Raw genomic sequence first — 15,488 nt, forward strand, 5'->3', positions numbered from 1 at the left:
TTAGCCTCAGCAATTAGAGAAGAAAAAGAAAGAAAAGGAATCCAAATTGGAAAAGAAGAAGTAAAGCTGTCACGGTTTGCAGATGACATGATTCTAAACATAGAGAATCCTAAACATGCTACCAGAAAACTACTAGAGCTAATCAATGAATTTGGCAAAGTAGCAGGATACAAAATTAATGCACAGAAATCTCTTGCATTCCTATACACTAATGATGAAAAATCTGAATGAGAAATTAAGGAAACACTGCCATTTACCATTGCAATAAAAAGAATAAAATACCTAGGAATAAACCTACCTAAGGAGACAAAAGACCTGTATGCAGTAAACTATAAGATACTGATGAATGAAACTAAAGATGATACAAAGAGATGGAGAGATATATCATGTTCTTGGATTGGAAGATTGGAAGAATCAACATTGTGAAAATGACTCTGCTACCCAAAGCAATCTACAGATTCAATGCAATCCCTATGAAACTACCAATGGCATTTTTCTCAGAACTAGAATAAAAAATTTCACAATTTGTATGGAATCACAAAAGACCCCGAATAGCCAAAGCAATCTTGAGAAAGAAAAACAGAGCTGGAGGAATCAGGCTCCTGGACTTCAGACTATACTACAAAGCTACAGTAATCAAGACAGTATGTTACTGGCACAAAAACAGAAATATAGATCTATGGAACAGGATAGAAAGCCCACAGATAAACCCATGCACATATGGTCACCTTATTTTTGATAAAGGAGGCAAGAATATACAATGGAGAAAAGACAGCCTCTTCAATAAGCTGTGCTGGGAAAACTGGACAGCTACATGTAAAAGAAAGAAATTAGAACACTCCCTAACACCATACACAAAAATAAACTCAAAATGGATTAAAGACCTAAATGTAAGGCCAGACAGTATAAAACTCTTGGATGAAAACATAGGCAGAACACTCTATGACATAAATCACAGCAAGATCCTTTTTGACCCACCCTCTAGAGAAATGGAAATAATAACAAAAATAAATGTATGGGACCTAATGAAACTTAAAAGCTTTTGCACAGCACAGGAAAACATAAACAAGACGAAAAGACAACCCTCAGAATGGGAGAAAATATTTGCAAATGAAGCAACTAACAAAGGATTAATCTCCAAAATATGCAAGCAGTTCATGCAGCTCAATATCAAAAAAAACAAACAACCCAATCCAAAAATGGGCAGAAGACCTAAATAGACATTTCTCCAAAGAAGATAAACAGATTGCCAACAAACACATGAAAGGATGCTCAACATCACTAATCATTAGAGAAATACAAATCAAAACTACAATGAGGTATCACCTCACACCAGTCAGAATGGTCATCATCAAAAAATCTACAAACAATAAATGCTGGAGAGAGTGTGGAGAAAAGGGAACCCTCTTGCACTGTTGGTGGGAATGTAAATTGATACAGCCACTATGGAGACAGTATGAAGGTTCCTTAAAAAACTAAAAATAGAACTACCATACGACCCAGCAATCCCACTACTGGGCATATATCCTGAGAAAACCATAATTCAAAAAGAGACATGTACCACAATGTTCACTGCTGCACTATTTACAATAGCCAGGACATGGAAGCAACCTAAGTGTCCATCGACAGATCAATGGATAAAGAAGATGTGGCACATATATACAATGGAATATTACTCAGCCATAAAAAGAAATGAAATTGAGTTATTTGTAGTGAGGTGAATGGACCTAGAGACTGTCATACAGAGTGAAGTAATTCAGAAAGGGAAATACGAATACTGTATGGCAACACATATATATGGAATCTAAAAAAAAAAAAAAAGGTTCTGAAGAACCTAGGAGCAGGACAGGAATAAAGATGCAGAGGTAGAAAATGGACTTGAGGACACGGGGAGCTGTGACAAAGTGAGAGAGTGGCATGGACATATATACACTGCCAAATGTAAAACTGATAGCTAATGGGAAGCAGCCACATAGCACAGGGAGATCAGCTCGGTGCTTTGCGACCACCTAGAGGGGTGGGATTGGGAGGGTGGGAGGGAGACGCAAGAGGGAGGAGATATGGGGATGTATGTATAGCTGATTCACTTTGTTATAAAGCAGAAACTAACACACCATTGTAAAGCAATTATACTCCAATAAAAATGTTAAATATATATATATATAGGGAAAAGATGACATTATACTGAAACCTGAGATAATCTACCATAGTGTAGTATATTTTACCGCCTTTTTGCTCATTTTAACAGCACCACGACAGTCCCAGTTTGACCATGTAGGACAAGAAAACTCCCTTACCTGACGTGGAGGAGAAACTGATGATGGAAGCTTGACGTCTACTCAAGAACGAGGAAGATGGGGGCCTTCTTCACCTCTCCACTTTTCCTTTGACTATAAAACCTTGGCTACTAAGTTCTCGGCATGGCACTCGCTTCCCTTCCTGTTTGTATCTCACAGCGCTCTATACTAATAAGCTCTTTCCTTACCTGTCATTCTGCCTCTTGTTGAATTCTATGCCTAGACAGAAGAACCTATGCTCTACTAAGGCCTGGAATGCATTCTGTGGTTTCAAAATGAACAGAGGTGCACATCTGGAGCCTGGCGCTCACCCCCATAAAGCCTGGTGCTTCAGTGTGGGCACCATGGGAATACCCAGGGCTCTTCGAAGGATGGCCTCCCAGCCCAGACTGGCAACAGTTAACATTAAAGGTCCCTGATTGAAACAGGCCCAGAGTGAGCTTAAAGGCCTGGGGTCTTCATCACACAGAGATGGTTCTATTCCTGACTTTCTTTTAGACAAACTTTGATACATATCTGCTAAATCAGCCTGATTAATTCCATTATTCAGTTCCTCTATGTTCTTGCTTATTTTTGCCTGGCTGATCTGTCCAAGACTGCGAGAGAGACGCTGTGGCTCCCAATACTATTGTGTTTGTGTCAATTCTCCTTTGTATTTGAACAGGATTTTCTTTATATATTTCAGTGAGATGTAATTTATAGCAATAATGGTCCATGAGTGTGCTATTCTCAGGGAGAATTGTACCCTTATCTATAGAAAATGACTTCCTTAATCTTGTTTAACACCTGTACCTTGAATTCTCTTTATTCTAATGTGAACACTGGATCCTTGCTGCAGTTTGGTTTGCTTGATATACTTTTGCCTGACTTTTACCTTTGACCTTTCTGTGTCACTGTGTTGTAAATATAACTATAGTTAGTTCTTCAAAACACAATCTGAAAGTCTTTGCCTCTTCATAGGGAGTATGACCTATTTGAATTTATGGTCAGAATGACTATATTTGGTCTGCAGTTTTAGTTTATACTTTCTGGTTTTCACATTTGCTTTCTGTTTTATGATATGTGGACTAGATTTTCTTTGCTTTTATCTTCCATGTTTCAGGAGCTTCAGGCTCTGTTTGTATTACAGCATACTTACCGTTAAGTTATTCAAAGCCTTTTTTAACTTATATTTTTCTAATTATGAAACTCATAAGCAAAATAGTCTCTTTTGAGTCCCTTTCCTACTTAAGACCAGGAGTTTAGCACCCAATTTTTTTTTTACTCACTTCTTTGGCTCTGTTAATGGAATTTGGGTTTTTATATTTCAATTACTGTTATTACAGTATCTATTTGCATTGCATGTATATGCACGTTCGCCTTCAAAATGAATTTCTGTATCTGCATACACTTTTTTTTTTTTTTGTGGTACGCGGGCCTTTCACTGTTGTGGCCTCTCCCGCTGTGGAGCACAGGCTCTGGACGCGCAGGCTCAGCGGCCATGGCTCACGGGCCCAGCCGCTCTGCGGCATGTGGGATCTTCCCGGACCGGGGCACGAACCCGTGTCCCCTGCATCGGCAGGCGGACTCTCAACCACTGTGCCACCAGGGAAGCCCTGCATACACTTTTATAACAACTTTTTATAACGACTACTTAGCTCTCTCTCCACGGGCTTTTGTGATCCCTGCTCACCTGCTTCTGTCATGACCTCAGCTATAAAGTTTGCTATCATTCTCGGCAGTCTGATAAAGGACTTCAAAGATTAACTGCAAGAAGGGCACTGGCTAGTAGTACATCATGTGAGTCTCACACATCGGAGAATGTCTCCCAGCTGCTCCATTATCTCTGGGATTGAATGTTGCAAGGGAGTTGAGGTGGCCTGGTTTTGCACCTTTGTGAGAAATTTGTTTTTTTCTGGGCTAGATACTTGTAGATTTTCCCCTTTCTGTTTGTATTTCAAAACTTCTGACAAAATGTGTCTGGGTATTACTCTCTATTCACCAATTCTGCTAGAATGCAGAAAGGCCAGCTAGACTGCACATACAGTCTGCGCATTTCCTTATGAAACTGTTGACTTTGTAATTTCAAAATGGTTGAATATCGGCAATTTTGTATGGTCCAATCTAGTAGATCTCTCTTGAGCCCACTTAAGTTTGTCACCTATTTTTTTAAAGTAAACTTCTTATTTGAGAATAGTTTTAGATTTATGGAAAAATCACAAAGAGAGTATATAGAGTTCCCATATGTCCTCACGCAGTTTCCCCTATTATTAACATCTTATGTTAATATAGTACATTTGTTATAAATAATGAATCGATATCAATTCATTATTAACTAAAGCTCATACTTTATTCAGATACCCTTAGTTCTTTTCTCTAGTGTCCTTTTTCTATGCCTGGGTCCCATTCAGGATACTACATTATATATCATGGTCATGTTTCTGTAGGCTACTTTTGGCTTAGACATTCCTTAGATTTGAGACCTAGACAGTTTTGAGGAGCATTGGTCAGGTATTTTGCAGGATGGCCTGCAACTAGAATTTACCTAATGCTTTTCTCATGGTTAGACTGGAGTTATAGGTTTTGGGGAGGAAGAACACAGAGGTGAAGTGCCCTTCTCACCACATCGTATCAAATGTACATACTATCAACATGACTTATCACTGTTGATGCTGACCTTGGTCACCTGGTTGAGGTAGTTGTCAGATTCTTCCACTCTAAGGTTACTCTTCTTTTCCCCCCTTTTCATCCTGTGCTCTTTGGAAGGAAGTCACTTAACAAGTGGGTAGTTCTGCTCTACCTCCTTGGGCCTGAGATATCTACATAAATTATTTGGAATTCTTTGGCATAGGAGATTCGTCTATTCTCTCCCATTTACTTACTCAATCATGGGTATCTGTTTTATACTTTGGGTTATAATCCAATACCACTTTTATTTTATTGCTCAAATGTCCCAGCTTTGGCCATTGGGAGCTCTTTCAGTGGCTCTTTCAGTTGGCTGCTGTACTCTTCTGACACACCTCCATCAGTGTGTGTTGTTGATGTGGTTTGAACAGGTCCTTAACTTTCTGGCACTACAAGATGCTCCAGGATCATCCTGTATGTTTCCTGTCCCAGTCCTAGAGTCAGGCATTTCGCCAAGGAGCCCTGGTTCCTTTTCATGGAGAATGGTATTAGAAACCAAGATCTGGGTGGTAGTTGTGCTTGTTGATACTGAGATTCCTGTTTTGTTTTTGATTTTGGTTCTGTTTCATTTGTCCCAGTTTTCCCTTAGGATCTCCCTTCTCCAGTGTCCATAACTTATCTTTCCTCTCATTAGACTGATCTCTTTGCCCATTTCCTCTGAATTCTGGCAAAGCAACTCAAGATTTTTAGTTTCCTTGGCATTAACTCTGCTCTCTACTACCTCCAATGCAGATTTTAATTCTGCTAGTTGCTATTTAGTTTTCTTCCTTGTCCTCTGTCCTTCCTTCTCTATCTTATCCCACAGGAAACCAGAGATCTGCTTGTTCTCTAAGCTTTCCAGAAGTTACTTTTCTTTGTTCCTGAGTATTTTATCCTTGTGTTCTCTGTTAGCTTTGTCTGTCCAGACTTGGTATTTTGTTTACACACACTCAGCAAATGTGTTGAGCAAATAAGGTTTGGTTCCAGGTGCTGGGGAATAAAACGGTGACCAAGACAGACAGAAAACTGCTGCCTCCTAGAGCTTACATCCTAGTGGGAGGAGACAGACGACAAAACAACTGGGTAAAATGAATAGGAGGTCAGATATTATCGTGGGTTGATCTGTATCTCCCAAAGATATGTAGAAATCCTAACTCCTAATACCTCAGAATGTGACCTCATTTGAAAACAGGGTCGTTGTAGATGAAATTAGTTAAGATAAGGTCATATTGGAGTAGGGCAGGCTCTTAATCCCACATGACTAGTGCCCTAAGATGATGTGAAGAGAAAAGGGGGAAATGTCAGTGAAGGCAAAGACTGGAGTTACACAGCCGCAAGCCAAGGAACCTCAAGGATTGCCAGTGATACTAGAAGCTTAGAGAAAGGTACGGAAGAGTCCCCAAGGCTGCTAGAGAGCATAGCCTTGCCACATCTTGACCTTGGACTTCTGGCCTCAAGGTGTGAAAGAATAAACTTCTGTTGTTTTAAGCCTAGTTTGTGGTGCTTTGTTATGGCAGCCCCAGGAAACTGATAACAGATGTCCATCAGTGAAATGGAGAAAATTAGCAGAAAGGGGGGGGGGGTGGGAGTGCGAGGGGCAGGGATTTAAATTTTAAATAAAGCCTCTGGGAAAAGGGGACAACTGAGAAAAGACTAGAAGAAGATGCAAACAGGAGCCATGCAGGTTCTGGGGGAAGAGCGCTCCACACAGAGGGGACCCTTTGCCAACAGCCTGAGCGTGCTGTCCTTGGTTCTGCTCTCCCGGGCTCACGTGATGCTGGACTCCTTTCTCAGAACCGCAGCTGTGTGGGGCAGTGGAGAAGCTGGACCATGGCGTTGCCCAGATCTGAGTTTGAATTCCAACGCACCACTTTCCAGCTGGGTGACTAGGGGTGAGTTCTTAACCTCGTTGAGGCTCAAGCTCCCCATCTGTGAAATGGGGATACAAACATTCTCTCTGTCCCAGGGCTCTGGGGAGGGCTGAATGGGCAAGTGGAGGTCCAGGGCTCTGCAGGGGGGCCTGGCCCTTGCTCAATGCCCTGGAAAGGCCGGCTGCTGTTTTCCTCAGCGTTCATATCACTCCTGTTTCTGTTAGAATTGGTTGGCTGATGAGCAGAGCAACCAGGTCCATCCATCCCCAGTTTCGTGTAGACTTTCAACTAATGCGTCTGCTCCACACATAAAGGCTCTTTAAATTTTAAAGCCCACAGAATTCCGCCGGGTCTCTGAGGTGCAGGAAGCTATTTCCAGTGCCCACCCTGGGGAGACACTGCGTGTGGCAGGAGAATGTCAGGGCAGCACCAGGGCCCGTCCACCCCAGTCCCACCCCAAGTGGTCCCTGCAGAGCAGGCACTCCGCTCCTCTGGATCCTCCGGGCCTCTGCACAGCCCGACTCCACCCTCAGACCACATCGTCTGTGGGGCGAGAGCTGGGCAGATCCAGCCCCAGACACCTAGGCTGCTAGCAGGCCCTCCCTAGCTGCGGTTTCCTCATCTGCAGAGGCTCCCAGGGCTGAAGCGTCAACGCAGGTGTGGTGTCTGCTCCCGAGCAGGTGACAGACAACTGGTACTCTGTTCCCCTGCTCCCCATCTCTGGGTCTCAGTCTCCCCATATGTGAACTGAAGGCTTCATGAGCTCTAAACTGCCACCTGCTCTGACTGGTATAACCTGGGCCCAGCCCAAGAGAGAAGGGACATGTCAGCAGTTGGCATCTGGGGCCTCAGGAGACTTTCAATGTGGGCATGACAAATGGAAGAGTAAGGTGACAGCTCTAACTATGTCTGTACCTGCTTATAATCCCCCAGCAGCTCCCCACTGCCCTCAGGATAAAAGACCAAACTTCTTAGCTCAACATCCAAGGCTCATGGAAACTGGCTCCAAATTCTGTTTTCGGCCTCAGCTCTTTCCCACAGCCCCATCCCGATAGCCCAGCCTCTGGGAATTCCTGCTGATCCCAAGTGCACAGTGAGCATGACTGTCCTGCCCTTTGATATTCACCCTGCAGGTCTCATTCCTGCCCATCCTCCGTGTCGCGTGGCGGAGCCTTGTCTGAACCCTCCCCGGGGAGGGATGAGTCACTTCCTCCCTTTGTTCCCCAGCCCCTGGGTTCCTGGTTCCCCTGAGAGGTATCTGCTTTCCTTACCAGCACTGAGTGACCTGAGGACACTGGCAGGCCTGACGGTGTCTGTGAGCCCAGGAGAGTGTCTGGCACAGACAGGGTGTTTGAGGGAGTTTGGGGAATGAATGGACAGATGACAGGCAGGAACTACTTACGACTGGGCAAACATCTAGTTGACCCATCTGTCCCTGGAGTGAGCGTCACTGGAGGGGGTCAGGAGCCTGAGCTTTCAGTCCCGACAACAGTACTTCCTTGCTGTGGGTTTGGGCAAGAGAGTTACTCTCTCTGAGCCTCTTCACAACAGACATGATAATAACTGTGCCCTGGTTGCCTCTCAGGCTGGGTTGAGAGATACAGAATCACCCAGAAAGCTCCACATGGCTGTACACCTGGCAATCAGACCTCTGGCCAGTGCTGGACAACTAGCACTGGGGACAGCCAAGGGAAGCCAGCTTCTGAGAGCTTCTCCTCATATGTCAGATGCCAAGGATGAAGTGAGACAGCCTGAATTCGAGACTCCTTCAAAGTCAGGGGATTTGGGGAACCCCAGGAGCGTGCGGTCCGTCTGTCCTCTGGGCTGTGGCCAGCTGCACCTACCTTAAGCTTTTTGACACTGGTGCAGGGATCATTGGAGAAGCTCTCAGTGTCTGAAATCTCGATGTCCTCACCATACAGAACCCCGGTCAGGTCGTTCCTCACCTGCCAGCAAAGAGAAAGCAGAGGGTGGGTGTGCTGGCGGCCACAGGAAGGGCCAGTTCAGAGGGGTTGTCCTGGGAAGTGGCTCAAATGGGCAAGGTGATTTTCTCCATCGACGCACAAAAGGAGTGGGTTTTATCTTCATTAAAAACTAGAGTGCCCCCTGGGGCCTTGGAGATCTCCCAGTCCCACTCCACACTTGACACATAGGCATAAGGAGGCCAGACAGGGAACGGGCTTACTAAAGTTGCCCAGGAATTTCCTGGAAGCATTAAGACAAGCATCCAAGTCTCTGGAGTTTCATGCTGGTGTTTCATACTATCTCCAAATCAGATTAGTTAAGTACATCACGCTGTCTCCAAATCAGACTATTCAAATACTTCTTTATTTATATTCTACATTATTTATTTGCAATATTACTTCATTTCTAGGGTGAAGAAATAGCTGAGGTATTCATATAGACAAAGTAAAACAGAGGAGAGAGTAAGGGGGTATGGAATCAGCCTGAGATGTTAAACATAACTATGTGTCTGCTGACACACAGAATGACTAACATCTATGTGCTTGGAAAGCAGAGAGCTGCAAACTCCAGTGTTCACACCGACTAGCCAATGTGTGAAGCAGCCTGTGTGGAAGGATACTAGGGAGTGGTGGGGACTGTGGCAAACTGGTGACTATATGCCTCACCTAAAGATGGCACTTGCTGCTCAGCTCCAAACATGCTATGCCAGAATGTTGGTCCAGAGTCACCAGACCTTCTGATTTTGGGGGAGTGAAATCAGAAATCCAGATTTTTATTTTTATTTATTTCTTGGCCACGCTGCACAGTATGCAGGATCTTAGTTCCCCAACCATGGCTCGAACCTGTGCCCCCTGCAATGGAAGCACAGAATCTTAACCACTGGACAGCCAGGGAAGTCTCTAGATTTTTAAAATACAGGATCTCCCACATTTTAAAATGTTGATATTATTTTCAATTTTTTTAAAAAACAAAGTTAGGACCAAAACAAATAAATCTGAAATCTGTATCTGGCCCATGTCCATGACTATATACCCTCTGACATAAAGCCATGGAAATGAGACTGTGTGTTTTAGTAGAAAGAACCAGGTGGGAGTTTTGGGACCCAAGTTCCAGGTCTTGCTTTGGCACCGAGTTGCTTGTGACTTCGGCCTCTCTGTGTGAGCCTTTCCCTCTTAGGGCTTCAGTCTCCTCCTCTTCAGGAGAAGAAGATCTTTAAGAGCCCTTCTTGTTCATACCCATTAAGATGGTTATTATCAAAAACCAAAACCCAGCAAGTGTTGATGAGGATGGGGATAAACTGGAACCTTTGTGCACTGTTAAAATTACCCATCATATGGTAATATGATCCAGCAATTCTACTTCTGGGTATATACCCAAAAGAATTGAAAGCAGCGACTCAAAGAGATATTTGGACACTCATGTGCATAGCAGCATTATTCACAAGAGCAAAAGGTGGAAGCAACCCAAATGTCCATCAACAGATGAATGGATAAACAAGTTGTGGTTTAGACATACAATGGAATGTTATTCCGCCTTAAAAAGGAATGAAAGTTTGATACATGCTACAATATGGATGAACCTTGAAGACATTATGCTAAATGAAATAAGTCAGATGCAGAAGGACAAATATTGTAAGATTCCACCTAGATGAGGTACCCAGAGTAGTCAAATTCATAGAGACATAAGAGACATAGGAGAACAGTAGCTCCTAGGGGCTGGGGGCTGGGGGAATGAAGAGTTATGGGTACAGAGTATCTGTTTGGGATAATGGAAAGTTCTGGAGATGACTGGTGGTGCCTCTTGCACAACAATATGAAGGTACTTAATGCCTCTGCACTGTAAATTTAAAAATGGTTAAAATGGTAAATTTGATGTTATGTACATTTTACCATGATAAAAAAAAAAGCACTTCTTGTTTCAACAAGTGGTGGATCCTCCCAATGTATGTATCAAAATGTTTTGAATAATTTGGCCCTGAATGTCACAGGATGGTCACTGGGAAGCCACCACCATAGAAAGGGAACAAAGGGGGTTTCAGTGGGAACTGCTGTATTTCATTTCTTTAAAAGAAATATGACGCAAATAGAGCAAAATGTGAACACATTAATTCTGGGTGGCTAGTCCATGGGTGTTTGGTGTTCTGTACTTTTCTGAATGCTCGAAATACTTTGCAATAAACGTTTTGTAAAAAGAATGACACTGCCGCAGTCAGGGTGAACCTTGCCCATCCTTAGTTTTTACCTCTATTTTGATGGAAGATTGGGAGCTAGTTGCTTGAAAAACAAGTTGACTTTGCCATTACGGTTCATTTCTGCTGCGTCAAATCCTTTTTGCTTTTTTTTTTTTTTTTTTTTTTTTTTTTTTTGCGGTACGCGGGCCTCTCACTGTTGTGGCCTCTCCCGTTGCGGGGCACAGGCTCCGGACGCGCAGGCTCAGTGGCCATGGCTCACGGGCCCAGCCGCTCCACGGCATGTGGGATCTTCCCGGACGGGGGCACGAACCTGTGTCCCCTGCATCGGCAGGCGGACTCTCAACCACTGCGCCACCAGGGAAGCCCTGCTTTTTTTAAAAAATAAATTTTATTTATTTATTTTTGGTTGCATTGGGTCTTCGTTGCTACATGCGGGTTTTCTCTAGTTGCGGTGAGCAGGGGCTACTCTTCATTGCAGTGCACAGGCCTCTCACTGCGGTGGCTTCTCTTGTTGCGGAGCACGGGCTCTAGGCATGCGGGCTTCAGTAGTTGTGGTGCACGGGCTCAGTAGTTGTGGCTCGTGGGCTCTAGAGCACAGGCTCAGCAGCTGTGGCGCACGGGCTTAATTGCTCCGCGGCATATGGGATCTTCCTGGACCAGGGCTCAAAGCCGTGTCCCCTGCATTGGCAGGCGGGTTCCCAACCACTGCGCCACCAGGGAAGTCCCTCAAATCCTTTTTGGATGCAGGTGGGGTTCCATTATTAGTTTTGTGTGTCATGAGGGTGCTGTGGAGCTGAGGGTGCTGTGGAGCAACAACAATTATTAAACACAGAAAATGTGCAAACTCGGCCCTGCTGGAAGGCAACACAGCCAATGCACAGACTACCAAGGTATGCACAGTCGAGCCGCGGCTCTCCATGTCCATGCCACCCAAAGCTAGGGAAACTACTCGAACTCTCTTGAGTCTCAGTCTTTTCACCTATAAAATGAGGGCAATACAGCATGTAACTTACAGGGCCCAGCAAAAACACTGAGGATGCGGAACGGCTTTGGAAATTCTAAAGTTCTTTACGCTGCTTAAAAGCTGGAATGATCATTTCCAGGCATAAGACGCAGCATCAAGGCTGTCAGTGGCTTGGAGTATCTATCTATGAGTAAGTGTGTGCATGAGAGCTGTATGTAATTAACGGCAGAAAAAATATTTTATAGGCAGTCAGAACTCGAAACAAACAAAACCAAAACACCCTAGAGGTCACCTCATTCTGCCCCTAATTTCACAAATGAGGAAACTGAGGTGTGACTCCCAGGCCAGTGCTCTCTGAATGGTCCCAGGCTGGCTCTGCTGGATCCTGCCAGATGTGGACAGTTCCTCAGGCTTATGAGCCAGAATGGGTCAGAACAGATGGTTGGTGACATTAGGCACTCACTGACCATAATTCCAGCACAAAGAAGTCTGCTCAGCTTGAGCATTTATTCTAATGGACTTTATTAGGGAAAGCAAATGGAAAAAAACAGTAATAAATGATAGTTTTAAATAACCAAAGCATGTTAAAGAAATAATGCAATTGATCTACCTCACAAGGAAAAAAATCCACACTCTCACGTGTGGCTAGAAGGATCATTCATTGCATTGGTTAAAGATTATTAAGTAAGTTAGAAAAAAGACAGCTTTTTTTTTTTTTTCATTCTGGTACTGCAGGTATCTCCTGTTTTACAGGGCCAGTATCTTTTATCAGCTTGCTAAAAACCACATTTCAGCAAACTGAATCCTATTTTTTATTCACCTCTACTATAAAAGCAGAAATATGTTCTTCCTGGAAAGGAGTGACACTTAATTCTCAAGAAAATAAAATACATTCACACATACACACACACTCAAGTATAGCCAGAGCCCCACTGGGGCCTAATCTGCATATGGGGCCCAGGGAGGCAGCCATCAGGAGTCTGATTTGCTGAAAGGCCCTGGCCATCCTGGGAGGAAGGGGGAGAGATGGGTGCTGATGGGCAGGGAAGGGACAGAGAAGAAGGTTGTCCCAGCACCTAGAAGGGAGGGTCAGGGCTGCCAGTGGAGTGAGGAAGACCATGAGCGGGGCCCTGAGTGCTGCTAGAAGGGAGATTAGGAAGGGTTGGGTCCCTAAAAGCTGGGTCCTCGGGGCCAGCTCACAGGGCTAAGATTGCCTAAGGGAAGAACTCTCCCTGCTTCTGGAGCGATGAATCCCAGCCCTGGCCATCGGAGCAAATCTGAAAGGAGCACAACTCACTAGGCACCAGGGAGAACCAGTGGGTCGGAGCTCTAGGAATAAATAATCGAAAATAGGCTTGGAGGCAACAGCTGTTGATTTTTTCCCCCAAGAACTGGTATGGCCTGTGGATGCGAAGTCATACCAGAAAGCGTGTCCCTAAAGCAGTGGTTCTCAAGGTGTGGCCCCTGGACCAGTAACACCAGCATCACCTGAGGGAACTTGTTAGAAATGCAAATTCTCGGGCCCACCTCAGACCTACTGGGTCAGACACTCTGGGGTGGGGTCCAGCAATCTGTGTTTTAGTCAGCCCTCCAGGTGATTCTGATATATGTTCAAGTTTGAGGACCACTGTCCTAAAGAAGGCAGGACAAGTTTTAAGCAAACCATTGATATGGTATGAAAAAATGCTTGGATATTTTCTGTTTGATTAGGAGACCACAATGTGTTGACCTGAGTAAGACAATTACCAAAAGGGTTAGCAGGACTGGGATTCACATTTAAAAAGGTTATCACATCTAGAATGTGGAGGGGACAATCACCCTCTGGTCTGCCCACCTCAGAGCACACCTGGAGTGTTGGGCTCAGTTCTGGGTGCATTTATCAGGGATTGTGACAAAGTGGCTCAGGCTCAGAGGAGAGAGGTGTGGCTATGACAGGGACCAAGAACCCTTTAGAAGACCATGGACATGGTGGTGGGGGTGTTGGGAGTAAAAGGTCACAAGGGGTGACACCAATGACTCCTCAGGAGTGGTGAGGAGTGACACCAATTGGTGACACCAATTCCCAGTGCAGCCTTGGGAATCAAAGATCCAAATCCAAGAATTTTAACACTTAAGACTCCAAGCTCTAGGGAAGTCCAACGTCTTGAAAGAAGTCAAGAGCCAGGCAGAATCAGTGGCTTTGGGGGAAAGTTCAGAGCTGGGAGGACGGTCCTACTCAGGCTGAGTGGCAGAAAATAATGTCAGGTCAGATCAGCTGTCTAAACTGTGGGCCCAGTGGGTCTATACACGACCTTCCCTCCCAGCTGGTTCACGGGCTGTAGGAGAAGGGGTGACAGGGACTTGACACTCCAGTGAAGGCATCACAATGGCCTCGCTTCTCCAACTGAGCACACAGCCCCCATCCACAGGCTCGGCATTGGGGATACACAGCTGGTCCTGTGAGATGTAGGGGGAGGAGCGGACAGGCTGGAGAAGGAAAAGAGGATCAGAGGAAAAGACACGAAGCTAATGGAATTAGGAAAAGAGTATAGGTGAACAGACTATTCGGGAGAATTTTCTGGCTTAGCATAACTGAGTCCATGTGACCCATTTTAAGCATAATGTGGGTCCACCCTGTTCTACCAGGGAGGCTTGTCACTACCTCTGAGCAGGTCACAGTGCCACTCCACCTGCAGGCCTCCTCCCTGCTCTGAAGGCTGCACCTCTCCACTCACACACCCCAGATGCCCAGATGATTCTCCCTCTCCGGAAATCACCCAGTGATTGGGCTTATGAAATAACAGCATTATGTGTCCCACCCTGAATAACTGCCATGTGGGTCAGGCTGTTCTTTCCGCCCATGCTGTCCCTGCGACAGGGTCCCAGGACCACATCTGCATGCCCTGCCAGGTTCCTGTCCCCCTGCAACTTTCTGCTGCCCACAGGTACGGCCAATTAACTCCCTGCCCCTACAGCCAATTAACTCTCTCCCTGAGGTGAGATCCCCCACCTCAGCCTTGGAACTCCCCTTTCTCCAGCAAGGTAATGTAAGGAGCCTGAGGTCAGGAGGCCAGGGGTTTCAGCCCCCTGCCAGCCTGGAAAGGGGCCTTCTTAGACCTCAAGCTTTCAATCAGGGCTCCTGCTTCATTCCTGGGGCTGGAATTCTGTCTCTTGTCCAGTCACTTCCTGGCCTCTGGGCTTGAGTCCCTTTTTGCACTGCTACCTATAGTGCCTGGTCATTCCAGAATGGGGCCCTGTTTGTTCTTCCCAGTCTCTCTCATTCATTCATTCATTCATTTATTCATTCATAATATTGACATCTCTTCTGTTCCAGGCACCATGTGAAATAATACCAGGGTTCTGATGGAGAGCAAATCCATTCTTGGGTCTCTATCTAGAGGGGGTGAGAGACATTAATCAGATAATTACCCTGGTACCTACAAGACAAGGTGCTCAAGTTCAGGGGCATGCATCCAGGAGAGGCTAACATAGAGAAGTCAGATCTAGGCCAGAAGGTAGGGCAGAGAAGGATTCCAGGATGAGGAGCAACACACTGCAAAGGTCCTACAGCGGGAGAG

General features: G+C 45.2%; 1 protein-coding gene across 1 annotated transcript in view; it reads right to left on the reverse strand.

Moving 5' to 3' along the window:
- Positions 1 to 15,488, reverse strand: part of GABBR2 (gamma-aminobutyric acid type B receptor subunit 2) — a gene marked incomplete at its 5' end in the record, with an annotated part of 369,129 nt that overhangs the window by 180,809 nt on the left and 172,832 nt on the right. Inside the window, one exon of the mRNA XM_081238251.1 lies at positions 8,656 to 8,757. Coding sequence (XP_081094377.1) covers positions 8,656 to 8,757 — 102 coding nt within the window. The remainder of the gene's footprint in view (positions 1 to 8,655; positions 8,758 to 15,488) is intronic.

The sequence above is a fragment of the Mesoplodon bidens genome (assembly GCF_964165515.1).
Source record: "Mesoplodon bidens genome assembly, chromosome: 6".
Classification (NCBI taxonomy): Eukaryota; Metazoa; Chordata; class Mammalia; order Artiodactyla; family Ziphiidae; genus Mesoplodon; species Mesoplodon bidens.